This window comes from Pezoporus flaviventris, unplaced genomic scaffold, assembly GCF_033815535.1.
Source record: "Pezoporus flaviventris isolate CSIRO_AGI_PZ_B2104156 unplaced genomic scaffold, CSIRO_AGI_Pfla_v1 ptg000123l, whole genome shotgun sequence".
Lineage (NCBI taxonomy): Eukaryota > Metazoa > Chordata > Aves > Psittaciformes > Psittacidae > Pezoporus > Pezoporus flaviventris.
Window position 1 is genome coordinate 252476 of NW_026892671.1, and position 17614 is coordinate 270089.

The 17614-nt window shown below is 46.1% G+C and overlaps 1 protein-coding gene and 1 pseudogene across 1 annotated transcript; both read left to right on the plus strand.

Moving 5' to 3' along the window:
• The first annotated feature begins 6252 nt into the window (after nucleotides 1–6252).
• Nucleotides 6253–7193, plus strand: LOC133282399 (olfactory receptor 5F1-like; annotated as a pseudogene).
• A 4367-nt stretch (nucleotides 7194–11560) lies between these two features.
• LOC133282416 (olfactory receptor 5J3-like) lies at nucleotides 11561–12499 on the plus strand. Its single transcript, XM_061478424.1, has one exon. The coding sequence runs from the start codon at nucleotides 11561–11563 to the stop codon at nucleotides 12497–12499; it is 939 nt and encodes a 312-aa protein (XP_061334408.1).
• Nucleotides 12500–17614: the final 5115 nt, after the last annotated feature.

A 17614-nucleotide genomic window follows, 5' to 3' on the forward strand; every position in this document is an offset into this window, starting at 1 on the left:
AGCTCCCAGAGACAGCACCAGCAGCTGCAGTGCCCAGGGGCTGCTCCTGCCCTGCCACCTTCTCAGCACCTCTGACACCAGCAGCTCCTGCACGCAGAAGACTTCGGCTTCCACCCCAGCACCTCTGCAGGCAGAGCTGTGCTCCAAGCACATGAACAAGCCCAGTGCCTCCTCCTCACCCATCCCCTGCTCCTACAGCTGGGATGGCACCAGCACAGCTCCTGACAGCTTCTCCTCCCTTCCCAGCACGCACCCACAATGTGTTTGAGGCCAACACTAAAACAGGATTGCAAAGTCAAAGAACACGGACCTGGATGCGCAGGGCAGCCACGGGAGATGCAGCCTCCCGAGGGAGGGGTCTCCTCCACACTGGTTACTGCAGGGCTCTGGCAACTTAAAAAGCCCACGCTCACCGTGGGGGCCCCATCACAATGGGTGTCTCCACAGCGACCGCCACAGCTTTGTGATGGCTGGAGAGTATGGAAATGTCTGGGGACAGGTGAGCAGCCAACAGAGAGTTTGTGGGTGAGAGATAAAGGGAGAAAAGCGATGGGGGACATTACTGTGGGGACCTGTTACAGACCGCCTGATCAAGGAGAACCTGCGGATGAAGCACTCTATAGACAGATAGGAACAGCCTCACACTCACAGGCCCTTGTTCTCATGGGTGACTTCAACCACCCTGACATCTGTTGGAAGGACAGTATGGCCCGGCACAAGCAATCCAGGAGGTTCCTCGATTGTGTAGAAGACAACTTCCTTCTGCAAGTAATAGAGGAGCCGACAAGGAGAGGTGCCATGTTTGACCTTGTGCTCACCAACAGGGAAGGGCTCGTTGGAAATGTGACGCTCCAGGGCAGCCTTGGATGCAGCGATCATGAGATGCTCGAATTTGAGATCCTCAGGACTGTGAGGAGAGCGTGCAGCAAGCTCACTACCCTGGACTTCAAAAGAGCAGACTTTTGACTCTTCAGGAACCTACTTAGGAAGGTTCCATGTGATCCAGCCCTAGAGGGCAGGGGGACCCAAGACTCTTGGTTGATATTCAAGGATCACCTGCTACAAGCTCAGGAGTGCTGCATCCCAACTAGAAGGAAGTGCAGCAGGAGGGTCAGGAGACCTCCTTGGATGGATAAGGAGCTCCTGGGGAAAATTCAAATGAAAAAAGAGGCTTATAATATGTGGAAGCAAGGACAAGTGGCATGGGAAGAGTACAGGAATGTTGTTTAGGAAGCTAGGGACCAGGTTAGGAAAGCTAAGGCCCAGTTAGAATTAAACCTAGCTAGAGGTATTAAAGATAACAGGAAGGGATTCTACAAGTATGTAGCAAATAAAAAACAGACTAGGGAAAATGTAGGCCCCCTCAGGAAGCTCTTGGGTGAACTGGCTACACAGGATTTGGAGAAGGCTGAGGTTCTGAATGACTTCTTTGCCTTGGTCTTCACTGGCAAAGGTTCTGACCGCACCACCCAAGTCTTGGAAGGCAGATGCAGGGACTGTGAAAATGAAGAACTTACACCACTGTAGGAGAGGAGCTGGTTCGAGACCATCTTAATAATCTGAATGAGCGTTTGACACTGTCCCACACAACATCCTTGTCTCTAAATTGGAGAGACATCGATTTGATGGATGGACCACTCGGTGGATAAAGAACTGGCTGGATGGCTGCATCCAAAGAGTTGTGGTGAATGGCTCAATGTCCAGCTGGAGACCAGTAACGAGTGGGGTCCCTCAGGGATCGGTATTGGGACTGGTCTTGTTTAACATCTCTTTCGCTGACATGGACAGTGGGATTGAGTGCGCCCTCAGCAAGTTTGCTGATGCCACCGAGCTGTGTGGTTCGGTTGATACCCTGGAGGGAAGGAATGCCATCCAGAGGGACCTTGACACGCTTGTGAGGTGGGCTGATGCCAACCTCATGGAGTTTAACCATGCCAAGTGCAAGGTCCTACAGCTGGGTCAGAGCAGTCCCAGGCACAGCTACAGGTTGGGCAGAGAAGAGATTCAGAGCAGCCCTGTGGAGAAGGACTTGGGGGTGTTGGTTGATGGGAAAATGAACATGGGCTGGCAGTGTGCGCTTGCAGCCCAGAAAGCAACCATATCCTGGGCTGCATCAAAAGAAGCATGACCAGCAGGTCGAAGGAGGTGATCCTGCCCCTCTACTCTGCTCTTGTGAGACCTCACCTGGAGCATTGTGTGCAGTTCTGGTGTCCTCAACATAAAAAGGACATGGAACTGTTGGAACAAGTCCAGAGGAGGCCACGAGGGTGATCAGGGGCTGGAGCGCCTCCCGTATGAAGACAGGCTAAGGAAGTTGGGGCTGTTCAGCCTGGAGAAGCGAAGGCTGCGTGGAGATCTCATAGCAGCCTTCCAGTGTCTGAAGGGGGCCTATAGGGATGCTGGAGAGGGACTCTTCATTAAGGACTGTAGTAACAGGACAAGGGGTAACGGGTAAAACTTCAACAGGGGAAGTTTCAGTTTGATATAAGAAGGAAATTCTTTCCTGTGAGGGTGGTGAGGCCCTGGAATAGGTTGCCCAGGGAGGTTGTGAATGCTCCATCCCTGGCAGTGGTCAAGACCAGGTTGGACGAGGCCTTGGGTGATATGGTTTAGCATAAGGTATCCCTGCCCACGGCAGGGGGGTTGGAACTAGATGATCTTAAGGTCCTTTCTAACCCTAATGATTCTATGATTCTATAAAACAAGCCAGGAGGTGAGAAAATCAGTTTTTTCTCAAGATAGAGATGATTCTGTGCAGTACAGTCATGCAGATCCACACATTGAGTCCAAGTCTGTTTGTGTCACATTATGTCTAATACCAGTTTTATACATTTTACTTGTATTCCTCTGTCACACATACGTATATTTACACACATACACACATAGTATGCATATAGGAGGTGAGGGACAAGGTCAAGAATCTTGCAAGCAAAGTGGATATTTATCAGTGACAAAATTGAGAATTGAATAAAGCTGATTGGTGTTTCCTGTGAGGAAAAAGAGGCCTGGGATAATTCAAGGTAATCTGTTCCTACACGCTGGTGGCTGAGAAGTGAAATGAAGTTTGAAGTTGCTGCTCCTCTTGGTGTCCTTCCTAGGAATATACGATGGGGTTTCTATTTCTCATTAAATGCTCTCATTGACTATTGTGCAGGAACTGTGAAAGAACCTACATAAAGTCATGCGGATTAGTGGAAAATCCCATTAGTTTAGGCTTTCTCACTTGATGTATTCATGTCCTGCATGATACAAGTCTTGCATGTTGCCAGTGGTTGAACAACCTCCTCCTGCACTTCAGCAGAGGGCACTTCACCTCCTTGATCCTCAGGGTGTAGATGAATGGGTTTAGCATTGGGGTGTGATTTCCTCTCATGACCAGGTGTTACCTACCAAGGCAAAAGGAAGGAAAACGTCAAAATCATTGCAAACAGAAATTCACTTTTGGACCATGTTTGTTGATGTTACAATGTACTTATTTATTAGTGACTATATTCTGCTGACAATCTGCAATGCTGCATTTCTTTATAACAAAATAAGATTAATCCTCATTTAACTCTTGAATAAATTGGTGCATCTTTCTTTTGCTGCCTATGTGAAAGAAAACAACCTGCATTCACCATTGCTCCCTCTAATTATAAAGAAAAAACACACTGGTAAGGTTGATTTCTGATGCAGCTTTCCCAAAGAGGACACGAGGACATGAAGAAGAAATACCACTGCTTCAGTGAAGGTGAGGCTCTGCTTTGTGTTGGCATTAGCTCCTGTGACTTCCTTCTGCCACCGAGTGATGGGAGCCACGGGTTAATCCGCAACGCAGCAGAGAACATCTGTGTGCCAGCATCAGCTCTGTTAAGCACCTGATGTGAAGAGAGGTGAGCTCCTGCCAGACTCCAAGAGCCCAGCTTGTGGTGCTGGGGCTGTAAATACAGTTGCATGTGCTCTCCTGGGAGGAAGCCTCCAGGGCTGCTCATGCTTTCCCAAAGGAAAACAAAGATAAGGAAAAAGCAAAGGGTGTGAAATCACCTCTGAAAGGCATTGTGGTGCTTGGGCATCTGAGACATGATGTGGATGAGCCATTCCTGAGCGCAGCTACACAGCAGCAGTGATGAGCAGCTCATAGGATGCTTCTGACATACCTGTGGACCATACAAAGTTTTCAGTTTGACCTTGTCAACAGAATGAGAATGGGTTTAGAGACATTTCAGATCTTGCAGAGGGTCCCTAAATGCAACGTGAAGTACAAGTGACTCCATCTATGGAGCTGCTGCTGCCCCTCTGCACACTTGAGTGCCCAATTTTCCATCCTCTGTGGGATTATCCACATGTAGTGCCTGAATGTCCAACACCTGAGCTGGTGCTTTAGGGCTTCCACTGTATTCAAGGGTGAGAAATGGGCATTTGAGGCAGTGATGAATTGTCCCAGGGTGAGCTAATAGGCCTTTATCCCCCTGAGCAGACTCAGCTGGGGCTCCACTCCTACCCTTGGCCCATTTGCCCCCCATCTCTGTTTAAGCTCAGCCCAAGGTGGTTGGACTATATTTGAGTTTTTGTTTCCATTTTAGCAGGAGTTGTGCACGTCTATGGAATACTTTGAGGGTGATCTGAGATTTCTTATGGACTTTCCTAGCAATTGCTGGACCTAAACCTGACCAGGGGATTGACTTGACCTGTGTTGGCTTGGTTTTGGACCTGCCTCATAGTCCCTAACTTGCTTGATGCTGTGGAATCTTGGCTGAACTTGGCCTAGGTCTCTGTTCCTGCTCTGTTTCTCTTGCTCAGGTACCGTGGGATGGTCCCTGCACACAGTGGTGTTCTCCTGTGGTTCAGTTTTGATAGATTGAAGAGACAAACCCCTATGGCACTCCCCATGTTCCTGCAGAGTAGAACACATTACCCTCTGTCCCCAACAGCCCAGCCACTGCTCACTGCTCTGGCAGTCCCTTTCTATTGAGACCATATCCCTCCATGGGCACAACAGGAGAAAGTCTATTCAGTGAGGGAATTAGAGTGATCAATTGAACTTTATACTTGAGTGTTATTCTCCAGTCATTAGTATCACCTCCATTTTCCAAATATAATTGTAGAATAATGTTTTTGAGTAGGTGAGTGACACTGTGGTTTGGTAATGGGTTTCCAGTCTTAGTAAAAACTCATAAAGCTGTCCAGCTTGAGGGTTTCTGTAGTTACAAGGTGCTGAGATGTTATCACTAAGAGATGCTCTTTGTCAATAACCTCACAGCAATTTCTGATTTCAGTGCATTCTGGCTCCCAGAAGACAGCCCATCTCAGGGGTTGAGGCAGTAATAGCTCCAGATGCCTGACTTGTGAAGTCCCTTAGGCAACTTTCCAATTATATTTAAACGGGGGAGAAAACAAGACTGGCATGGGGTGATGTGCCCAATGAGACTGCTGGCAGCTTATGTCAACCATCTAAGCTGGAAAGCAATAAATAGTGAAGACAGGAGCCTCTGGGAGACACAGCCATACATGGACAGGCAACACCATGTAGAACTAAACAGGGAAGGAATGGAGACTTGGAGGATTTCATGGAATGGTGAAGCACAGCATCATAGAATCACAAATTTTCTTCTCTGAAGCTCTGGTATATAAAGCAAGCTGGGAGGTGGAAAAATACTATCAAGACAGAGATGTTTCTGTGTAATAGTCATGCAAACGGGCAAGGAAGATCTGCTTAGAGGCAATGCCGAAGGAATGTAGCAGTGATTGTCACAGGAGCTTAAATTGCCTTTTCTCTTTGCAAACATCTCCTTGCTTAGTGGTAATGGTTATACAGGGACAAATATAAACATGTACATAAGAAATGCCTAATATCTTATGTATTTACCCCCTCTCCTGACACAATCCTTTTTGGGGAGGTATTTTATCCTATTTAAGAGATCAGCATAGACAATTTCAATAGGATATGCTCTATTTGTCTGCATTGTGGCCTTTCTAGTTCCCCTAAGCAATGATAAGGTGTAGGTTCTGTCTTTGAATGATTTCCTTGGAGAAAGGAATAAGAGGTAGGCACATACCAGTAGTCAATAGCAGTGACTCCCTGCATGGGCAGGTGGTTGTGGACCACCTAAGCATCCTGCCAAGGTGCCTGGCTGTGTTTCATTAGAGAATGTCTTCATTATCTACAGAGTACAGGATTAAACCCCACTAATAGTTAAGCAAGGGATTAAGCCATCATAACCAAGCCACAGAAACCACCCTGCTGCCTGGGAACTGGGAGCCTCTTGGACACTGATGGCCTGGGAAAACTGGACTACGGTGACAGAGTTTGTTTTCAAGGGGTTCACAGATTGCCTCGACTTCCAGGTTACCCTTTTGTGCTTTTCCTGCTCATTTATGTCACCACCGTGATAGGAAACCTTGGCATCGTTGCTGCAGTCTGGCTCGATTCCCAGCTTCAGAGCCCCATGTCCTTCTTCCTCGGCCACTTGTCCTTCTTGGACCTGTGCTACTCCTCCGTGGTGACACCCAAAATGCTGTTGAACCTCTTGTCTGAAAGGAAGACTATTTCTTTTGCTGGCTGCTTCCTGCAGCTCTATTTTTATGCTGCTTTTGCAATCACAGAGTGCTACCTCCTGGCTGGGATGGCGTATGACCGCTATGTTGCCATCTGCAACCCCTTGCATTAACTCATCCTCATGTCCAAGAAGGTCTGTGTTTCCCTCTTAGCTGGGTCCTATGCAGTTGGGCTTTTTAATTCAGCCATCTTCACAGGCTTTGCATTGAGGGTGTCTTTCTGTGGCCCCAATGTCATTGACCACTTCTTCTGCGATGGGCCACCGCTCTCAAAGTTGGCTTGCTCTGATACTTCCCTCAACCAAGTGTTGCTGTTTGCTTTTGGGGGCTTCAGTGAGGTCACCACAATATCAGTCATCCTCATCTCCTATGGCCACATCCTCTTCACCGTCATGAGGACAGGCTCTGTGCTGGGCAAAGCTTTTGGTACCTGTGCATCCCACCTAGTGGCTGTCACCATCTTCTATGGGACCCTTATCTTCATGTACCTACGGCCCAGCTCCAGCTACAACGTGGGCAGGGACAAAATAGTTTCTGTCTTTTACACCACGGTGACCCCAATGTTGAACCCTTTCATCTACAGTCTGAGGAACAAGGAGACAAAGAGTGCTCTGAAGAGAACAGTGGGGAGAACGATTATTTCCCTGCCAAAGTTGTAAATGGTTTGACACTTAGTGATGGGAGTGGGGTTGGTGTTTTTGAGTCTTTTTGAGGTTGGAGAGAAGCTGTGATAATACTTCTGTATATTATTGTCCATTTTGTAGACCAGCTTTATCGATGTGGGAGTAATTTGCTATACATTTGCCTCTTGATAGTGTATTTCATAACAGGAGAAACACATACTCGCTGAAGAGCCACCAAAGGTTGATTTGTGATGAAACATGCTAAAGTGTCCAACTTGTTCCTGAATATTTGAAGACAAGAATGTGTTGGGTTTTCCTATGTACCTGCCATTGCTTAAGCAACCCCAAATCGCTTCTTTCTTGAAGGGAAATATGATGACAAGGCTCGGTCCTGTTAAACTAACCCATTTATGAGATTTCTGCTGAGGACTTGGACTAGTTTCTCAGCTGTCTTTTCAAGAGCCCACTTGTGGTCTCTTACAGCTGGGACATCATTCACCAGTATGGTGGACACTCTACCAAGTGCTGTACCTCTTCCAGCCATGAGATGTGTTCTCTGGACTTAAGGTGAATTTCAGTGCTTCCAGGTAATCCCCATGACAGATGGGAGCATGCAGGAGAACACACAGAGCAGACCAAGGAGGCTTGGAGGAGAGAGGAGGAAGAAAAGTTCCCTAAAGCTGCAGAAAACAGGGAAGCTGGAGAGGAGCTTCTCGGAATTTTCTTCCCTGATCAACAACCCATCAAAGAATGTTCAAAGGTATTTGAAGATGTCCCTGCTGCGCTTTAATCCTTCAAAGTGCTTTTTATAGTGAAGAAATACTTCAAATGACTTTGTTAATATACAGAGCAAAGGATTGTACAGTGATGGTTCCTAAATGTGCTGTTGAGTGGAATTGTTTAGTACATATATTCAAACTTAATGTACATTAAAGCCATGCTGCATTAGTTGCAATAAAACACATTTTTACTGTTATTCTCTTTTTTTTTTTTTTCTCTAAGCATGTAGTTCTCTGTATCCACAAGAGCATTAGTTGTGGGATTTAACTGGCCAAAAGTGAAGTTTAATAAGTAGATATTATATCTGATCTCAGTCTCCCTCCTTAGACGGAACTCAAATGGCTCAAGTGAATGATGGTGCATAAAGATATAATAAAGATATATAAAGATATCAGCTGCATATAGAACGTATATCATGATTCTGATATATTTAACTTCAGGACATCTGAATTTCAGGTGGATAAGGCCCACCCAGCCTATGAGTCATGGTACTTCCTAAGGTTAGATTTCAGTTCTACGTAACTTCAATGTATTTTTTATTTGAAACTCCCCCTTTCCATTACCACCTTCATTATAAGAGGAAAATTATTAGGCTCAAAACATCCTTAGACACAACAGAGCTGATACAAGACAAGGAATTTAGTGATAAACACTTTGAAGGTTTATACCTAATAACCTAAAGACTGTCTACCTGCTTTCTACAAGTTGTTTTTCCTCCTAGTCATGCTGTTGTAAGAAGCAAAATAAGTTTATTCCAGCAATAACTGGAATATGTGTTTTTAGTCACCTTTTCAGGGAAGGGGAGCGTGTTTTGAGCTGTACCTGAAGGATTGGTGATACAGTGGGAACAAACAGGAATCACTGGTGAAAGTGTTGGCACAGAAACTCCTCAAATATAAACCCTGCTGTTAAAATGTTGCCATTTGTAGAAGCTAAACCCAACCAAACACTTGTCTGGGGTCAACACAGCTGTCTGCATTGCTCTTCTGCATCCATATTTGGGTTTGCTGGTGCAGGTTGTTGCTGGCTGTGCTGGCAACATTGATGGTTTCCTCCAGAAGCTCATGGGTTCCAGTGAGTCCTGCAGCATTTCTCAGCCATTCCTTTGGCCAACTGAATGGCACCACTGGTGTTCACAGACTGGAAGATAACCTGGGACACCTATAGCTCATGTGTTGGTCTGTATGTCGCGCTGATGTGGAGCAAGGTGAGCCCAAACCCATTTCATTTGTCCATCTCTCAGCCAGTCCTCTAGGCTCTCAGTGATACAAATCAGTAGCTCAGTGACAGTCTCCCCAGGGAAGTGGTGGATTCCCTAACATTGGACAGTAGCCTTTCAGGCTCATTTAGTGATTGGAGGTTTGGGTCAGCCTTCATCTTCTATAATACCACCTGTCTTCTCCAGGCATCTATTCAGAGGTAATTACCTAAGCTGCTTGCAGCAAGTGTTTAAGATAATTGACATAGACTGCCCTTTGGCTGCCCCTTCTCACCTGCCCCTTGATTCTTCAAAAGGACTTGTGAAGAACAGCTTGTGCTTGTTTGGATCTCTGCTTTTCCTGTCCCTGGAGGCTGCTGAATGTTGTAACAGGTTAGAGATCTTTGTGACAACAATTAGAAGAGATTTTCCATCAGCCTGTGTGCACAGCTAAGCCTTTATTAGCAGTTTAGGCTGTTGTGACTCATGGGTTCTCATTCAGGGGCCAGCAATATATAACCAAAGTTCACATGTCTTAGAGCCCTGAATTGTAGCCGAAACTGTGACAAATACTTGTTCCCCAAGTGTTTGTGTCTGTTGCCTGCAAAGACCTGCAGGGAGAGATATAAAAGCAACACATTGGTGAAGTGAAGAACTTCATCTGATGAAAATAGGCTGGAAGCTCCTGAAGGATCAGGAGAGACATTCTTGTGTGGAAGCTAGGAGGATGCCTTCAAGAGAGAATCCCCTTGATTTGCTGGGCAGATATCCAGTGTCATCTAGTGTGGAAGAGAACTTGCAGCTTTAAGAGGTGACCCCCTTCCACAGGTACATGAGACCATACCATGAAAGGTCCATGTTAGCCCTGCTCTGGTAGAAATCACTGCAGCAACTGGGGAGGCTGCTCAGATTTATGCCAGGTAAAGATTTGCTCCTCTGTGTTGGTTTTAAAGAGGTGAAATATTCCTGCTGGGATGTACTCATAGAATCCCAGCCTGTTTTGTGTTGGAAGGGACCTTAAAGCTCATCCAGCTCCAACCCCTGCCATGGGCAGGGACCCCTTCCACTGGAGCAGCTTGCTCCAAGCTCCTGTGTCCAACCTGGCCTTGAACACTGCCAGGGATGGGGCAGCCACAGCTTCTCTGGGCACCCTGTGCCAATGCCTCAGCACTCTCACAGGGAAGAGCTTCTGCCTAAGAGCTCATCTCAGTCTCCCCTCTGGCAGGTTAAAGCCATTCCCCTTGGCCTGTCCGTACAGGCCCTTGTCCAAACCCCTTCTCCATCTTTCTTGTAGCCCCTTTATGCACTGGTGCTTATCATGATGCTTATGGTATGTTTAAGGAGCCTTGGAGAAGAAGAGAGGAGAACATTCTCAAGGAGAGATTAGCTTAGCTTCTGCTCCTGAAATAGTGATATTCACTTTAAAATGTAAAGAATATTTCTACAAAGAAATATTCTGTTGATGGAGAATGGATCTTTGCTGAGTCTTCCGGTCCTGACACTCATCTGGTGGGGTAAGATTTTAATTCTCATCTTTAATCCTGTAAAGATTTAGTTGTTTTATTCTGAACCTTTATGTTATCAGTGACAGAAACCTGTAATTCACACTTTCATGAGGGTGAGCAGCTTAACTTAGCGCCTAACTTAGACAACCAGAGTTGAGTGAGTTTGCCTTAGCAGAGCTCAGTGGTCTCATCATGGTGTTGATTCCTCTTAATTGTATATTCTCTCAACTGTACCAAGGGAATAACATCTTCAGACCCAAATTTTGCTCATGGTCTCCTGGCCTCACCTCCCCAATATTTCCAAGACTGTAACATTAAACTCTTCATATCCTGAATGAGTTTTAGGGTCATGCAGCACTCCTTCCATTCTCCTTCCTTAATTCCCAGCAAATTAAAGGCTCTTTTTCCTTCATCTCAATGACTTTTCCAAAACCACACAAAGAAAGCTACAGTGCTTTTAGTCTTATATGAGTTATAGCCAGAAGGTGCTTCCAAAATCAGTGCTGTCTTCAGAGAAACTTGATCACAGGGGATCAAGGGCAGAGCTGATGGCTTGGTCTGTGTCACATCAATCCCTCTCTGCTGCTGTAGCCATTGGTCTCATCACCTCATTTTGTAGGTACCAAAATGGGATTGAGTGATACAAATGGATCTGCTCAGAGGTGTTTGGGGAAGCTGGGATGCTCTCACTTCAGAAGGGGCCTCCTCTTTCCTTGGGCTGTGTAAGAGGGCAAGCTTGGAGCAGATGGCCAGAGCAGTCCATTCCACTGTAGCTCCCTGGAAATGGATAGTGGGGATGCCCTCGGTGTACAGGGTGCTAATTGTCAAGTTATCCCATTCCAGTTCAAATAAAGGCATGGTTTCCACTGTCCTATGTTTTCCAGACTTTTTTCCTTCCTTGCCGGATACAAAAGCCCTGAATGGCAGAGCAGAATCACACCTCAGCAGCAGAGTTCATCCTCAAGGGTCTCAGTGACCAAGCAGGGACGAAGGCAGCCCTTTTTGTGCTGTTGCTGCTCATCTACACCATCACCCTTCTGGACAATGCGGGGATAATTGTAGCCATCCGAGGTCACGCACAGCTCCACACATCCATGTACTTCTTCCTGGGCAGCCTCTCCATTGTTGACATCTGCTTCTCTCCCATGGTAGGCCCCAGGACTTTGGTCAACTTCCTATTGGAGAAGAAGACCATTTCCTTTGCTGGCTGTATGGCTCAAGCTTTCTTCTACATCGTCTTTGTGACAACTGAGTTTTTCCTGCTGGCTGTCATGGCCTATGACCGGTACGTGGCCATCTGTAACCACTTGCTCTACTCCTCTGTCATGACTCGGAGGTTATGTGTGGGGCTGGTGGTAGGGTGCTACACTGGGGGTGTCCTGAATTCCATCATTCAGATGACCTTCATCGTCAGGCTGCCCTTCTGCAGCTCCAATGTCATCAACCACTTCTTCTGTGATGTTCCTCCTCTCCTGGCTCTGTCCTGTGCCAGCACGTACATCAGTGAGATGATCCTCTTCTCCTTGGCTGGTGTCATTGAGCTCAGCACCATCTCTGCCATTCTGGTCTCCTACCTCTTCATCTTCTTTGCCACCCTGAGGGTTTGTTCTGCTGAGGGCAGGAAAAAAGCTTTCTTCACCTGCATGTCCCACCTGATTGTGGTGACCATGTTGTATGGAACAACCATCTTCATGTATTTACGCCCTAGCTCTGGTTACTCCCTGAACAATGACAAAGTGGTCTCTGTTTTCTACACGGTGGTGATTCCCATGCTCAACCCCTTCATCTACAGCTTGAGGAACAAAGAGATGAAGGATGCTCTGTGGAGAACTGCAGAAAGAATCACAGTCAGGCTTTGAAAACCCTGATCCAGGGATGTGGGTAACCTGAGGATTTGTCCCAGAGGCTGTGGAGCCTCCACCCATGGACATGTTCAGAAGCTGCCTGAATGAGGCCAGGAGCAACCTGATGTGACCATGACTAGTCACTGATGTGACTATGACCAGCAGGACATAGTTATGGCTCAGAAAGGACATCTAGGAGGTCTCTGTTCCTATGACCGGCAAATTATACACATAAACATATATGTATATGTCTGTATATATATCAAAACACAATATTAAATGCATCCTAAACTATATATTTATATATAACACAATATATTCTTGTGTTAAATGCCAACACCAACACACACGATACAGATTTTGCTTGCCTCAGTTTAGCTGGGGTCTCAGTGATTTATGGGCTGGGTAGGGGAGGCAGCTCCTACAAAAAGCTTTTCCCAGGAAGGATGGAAACCCAAGATCTAAATGGATGAACTGATGTTTTAATGCAGTTATGGAGCAATGGGATATTGTGCGTGAGCCAAGTGAGTGAAATGCAAATTCTACCACAAGTCTGTGTTTGGAACCAGGCTGCTGAGTTAAATCACAGTCAAATTGGGCTTTGCCACCTCTATTCAGGCAGCTGTAGAACTTCACCCTTTCATTTTCCTCCTCCAGTTCTGCCTTTCTCAAAGCCTTTAAGAGACTCTCTAAGGAGTTTCCTAATTTATACCCACAGTGGTTTGTTAAAGGCAAGAATGTTATCAGTAGAGTTTGCTGCAGGAGAGTTGCACTTTGGTTTGAGGCAATGGGGATTAAAGAAACCCAAAGCAAACATGGAAACACACCAACACCCTGAAACAGCCAGAAAATCGAAGGTAATGAAGAAACCCAATCAAAAGTCTTTATTTCCTATGCAAGAAGTCATTCCTGACACAAATTGCAGCTCCCCCATATCTTGGTTGCTATAAAATCGCAATGCCACCAGGGAAAACAGTCACCACAGGGTTTCCCTACACACCCAAAACTTTCCTATTTCTTTAGCAGCTCATCACTCAAAGGTGAGAGATGTCCCTTGATCCAGTTGTGTAAACAAGCTCCTCTGGGAATGGATTTGGAGCTGATGGGCTGATAGGAAGGAGAAGGCTTGGCTGAGTCCTGGATGGGGATTTTCCACCTGTGGTCACTTGAGCTGTGGCATCTCCAGTTGGAAAAACACTCTTTAATCCAGGGGAAAATAACCCAAACAGGGATGTGACCCTGGCCAGCACTAAGAAATAAGTCTTTATTCTTTTTTTATACTTTCTTCTTTATTTATACTTTATTATTTATCTGTTCTCTTTTATTTATTTATTCTTATTCTTTACTAAAGTTACCAGCCTGAAGCCGACTCTTACTTTTGCCAGCAGGGCATGACAGTATCCACATATTCTTGCTCTTTAGATGTCCATTTCCCCTTCAAAGCTACATTTCATCTCCTTCTGAACAAAATCCATTCCTTTTCCTGTGTGATTTTTGTTCCTTCTTGGTACCATTGCTCTCTGTGGTCACCTCCAAGAGGTGCAAAATGGTCTCAGGAGTCCCTTTAGGTATCAAAAGGCAGAAGATTTGAATAACCGTCTAGAAAATCATCGATCAGGCTTTGTTATACAACACCACCATCTATTGGACGTTTCTGGAATAGTCACTCCTTTCATTTAAGATAAAACCACCTTTTTCTTACGTGCTGGGAAGCTTTGGGTAGCCAAGTGGCTTGTTCTCAGAAAACTGAGAAATAATAGATAAATAAACTAAGACCATCATGTTGCCTCTACAGTTGGCTGATCCTATGTAGACAGTTTATTTCCTGACCCTGCTAAAGCAATGTCAGATGATATAACAGCTTCAAAGTCCCCTCACATTTAGAAATGATGCTTTAAACCCCACTTTTCCTAATGCAGTTCTTGGCTGAGGCTTCAGGTTGTATGAAATGTAGATTATTGTAGAATCATAGAGTGGTTTGGGTTGGAAAGGAGTTTGGTTCCAACCCCCTGCCATGGTCAGGGACACTACACACTAGACCATGTCATCCAAGAACCTGTGTCCAACCTGGCCTTGAACATTGCCAGGCATGGGGCAGCCACAGCTTCTCTGGGCACCCTGTGCCAGTGCCTCAGCACCCTCACAAGGAAGAGCTTCTTTGTTATATGTAACCTGAACTCCCCCTGTTTCAGTTTGAACCCATCCCTCCTTGTCCTGTCACTCCAGTCCCTGATGAAGAGTCCCTCTCCAGCATCCTTGTAGCCCCCTTCAGACACTGGAAGCTGCTCTGAGGTCTCCACACAGCTTCTTATCTCCAGGCTGAGCAGCCCCTATGTTCTCAGCCTGGCTCCATACAGGAGCTGCTCCATCCCCTGAGCGTCCTCGTGGCCTCCTCCGCACTTGATCCATGTCCTTCTGATGTTGAGGATATCAAATTCACTCTCATTTAAATGTTTTTTTTTCATTAAATAGTCTGGGCTATCCATACACAATTTGCAGTGCTAATTCCTGATGTTTTAAATGATTCCTTTCTCCATCAGTTGTTTCCTACAGATTCACAGATCCCTCTCTGAAAGTATCCCCATTGCACATCTTTAGTCCTGACAAAGCCATCTCAGATTTTATAATGAAAGCGAACAAAAAAACATCAGATCTCAAAACAGGTAAGGTCTCAACCTTTATCCCATGGAGGCGAAGGATTTAATTCCTTGTTGTTGATGTATGTAAATCACACCCATCACCACCTAAATAATCCCAGATGAGCAGCTGGGCTTATTTAGGTGCTCTCTGATGCTGAATTGAATGGGTGAGGATGCCTATACAGTAACCAAGTTCCTGGGCTACTGGTAGATCCATCCTGGTAACCTGCATGGGGTAGGAAACCCACCTTTTGTTACAGAGCATTAAGTGCTAGGCAGGAATAACCAGGGTCATTCCCTACTAGGTTTTCTGGGAGTAAAGAGGTGATTTCTGTCCTTTCCTGGAAGGCCCTGCAGCCCCCTCTCATCTTTGGGCACACAGTAATGGAAGCATTTCTGATTGAAATGGAAAGGCAGCTGCATCAAAATGAAAAGGAAGTTGTGCTTTTATCTTTTCATTCTAAGTAGCAGCATAAGCTGAGATAAAGGAGAGCTGGATTTCTCGTATGCTGAGGGTTGAACATGTCTAAGAGTGCTTCCCAAGAGGGAATCTTGTTTTTGAATATGGATATGAGACACTACATGCTGCTATGTACTAAACCACCTCTGGGGACATCTGAAGGCTGGATAAAAATCCTAAAGGCAACAATTTTGGGCTGGTATTGTTCAAATAAGACCTTCTGGTGCCATTAATTTTAAAACCTGTTGGGTGTATCCTGACCTGGCTCTTGGGAGCCCTTTGGGCTGACCCTTGCCTGGTCTGACAGCTCCCTGGCAGTTAATGTGTAATCCCCTGACTTGTTTAACCCCTGGCTCTGTGAATACCACAAAGGACAAGGCTCTGGAAGGATGGGTAGATGCTGCATGGGAGAAGACAGAGCAGCATTACCCTTCTAGCTGGAGCCTGGAGAAGCTGGGAGTATTAAAACCCATTTCAAGTGGATCTGAGAGCAAAGAGGAAGAAATCCCTGATATGAAAACCCTGCTTTGTCCTGTGGCATCCACAGGATCCACAGGCCTTGTAGCAAACCTTACCTCCTCTGTTTTATTTCAGGGCAGCAGCAACCATCCCCTTCAGGAACCAGAGGGATGCTGGTGCTGTGAGCATGGGGCTTTTTTGCTTCATATTTTAAACGATCCTTTTCTTCACTCATTTGATAGTTTGTGCTGTAAGGCTCTTGAAAGAGCAGCTAGCTAAACAGTGTGTTATAGCTCTATAGAGATGGCACCTTCCCCTTGTTCCTGTACTGAGATCTTGAGGATAACATCCCCTCTGGACTGCCAGAGGGAGATTGAGGTGAGCTCTTAGGCAGAAGCTCTTCCCTGTGAGGGTGCTGAGGTGCTGGCACTGGGTGCCCAGAGAAGCTGTGGCTGCTCCATCCCTGGCAGTGTTCAAGGCCAGGTTGGACACAGGGGCTTGGAGCAAGCTGCTCTAGTGGAAGGGGTCCCTGCTTGTGGCAGGGGTTGGAGCTGGAGGAGCTTTAAGATCTCTTCCAACACAAACTACTCTGGGATTCTATGGTTCTATGAGAGCAAGCTAACTGCTACCTAACCAGGAGGTTGCGATGCAAGGTTTTGCTTGCCTGTAGGATCATAACAGCATCTGGACGTTCTCCTATCCATAATGACAAGAGTTACATCTTGGATAACACTAGCAACAGTCTGCTTGGTAAGTCCTAGGGCAGCTTGTTGAAAGCTTGACCAAAAAGCAAGATCTTACCAAATCGGAGTAGGAAAGCCACAAATGGAGGTCCTTTCCCCAGGAATCCAGAGATAAATATTCAGTTAACTCTTCAGCAGAGTGTGGACCCACAACCTGCATGGATAATATCTAAACAAAGGCAGCAAGTTATGGGTTTTTAGTTTATTTTTTCTCCATTCCAGTGAGCGTGCTCAAGCTGCAGGGAGATGTGATTGCTGGGAGGAAGTTGTCGTGTATAGCACAAGCTGCAGCCTTAGACACATCCCAGGTTTCATATCTGCGCCTTGGATCACTTCAGACCAAGCACTTGGTTTGTCAAGCAAGAAAAAGTGAGGGTGAGCCTTTGTTAATTGTGAGCTTCAGGTCAATTCTCCCCTGGCAGGAGATGTGTGTGTCTGGGCAGGTGGATGCTGCCTCAGGGGGAGGATTGAGCCCCAGACCCAAACAGCTGGATTTTCATTACTTGGCTCACATCTTCCAGCTCCGTGGTGATGGCTCAGGAGCTGCTTTGCCTCCAGCATCTCTATGTGAGCAGTGAAAAGCAGCTCTAAATCCCCATTAATAACACCAGGAGACCGCACGCGTTGCTCACAGGACATCTGAAATGAGGAGTCTGGCTCTGGAGGTGGACCTCACCCCTTCAGCAAAGGGTCATCAAATAATGATGACTTCAGCATTGGTCTGCTTGTCAGATACCAGCCACGCACACTCCTGCTTTGCTCTCTGGTGTAACTCTGTCAAGTGATGATTAATGTTAGGCAGGAAAAATCAATGAGGATTTATTCTACC

Coding starts and splice junctions, on each gene's coding strand:
- LOC133282416 (XM_061478424.1), top strand. CDS start 11,561: ATGGCAGAGCAGAATCACACCTCAGCAGCAGAGTTCATCCTCAAGGGT.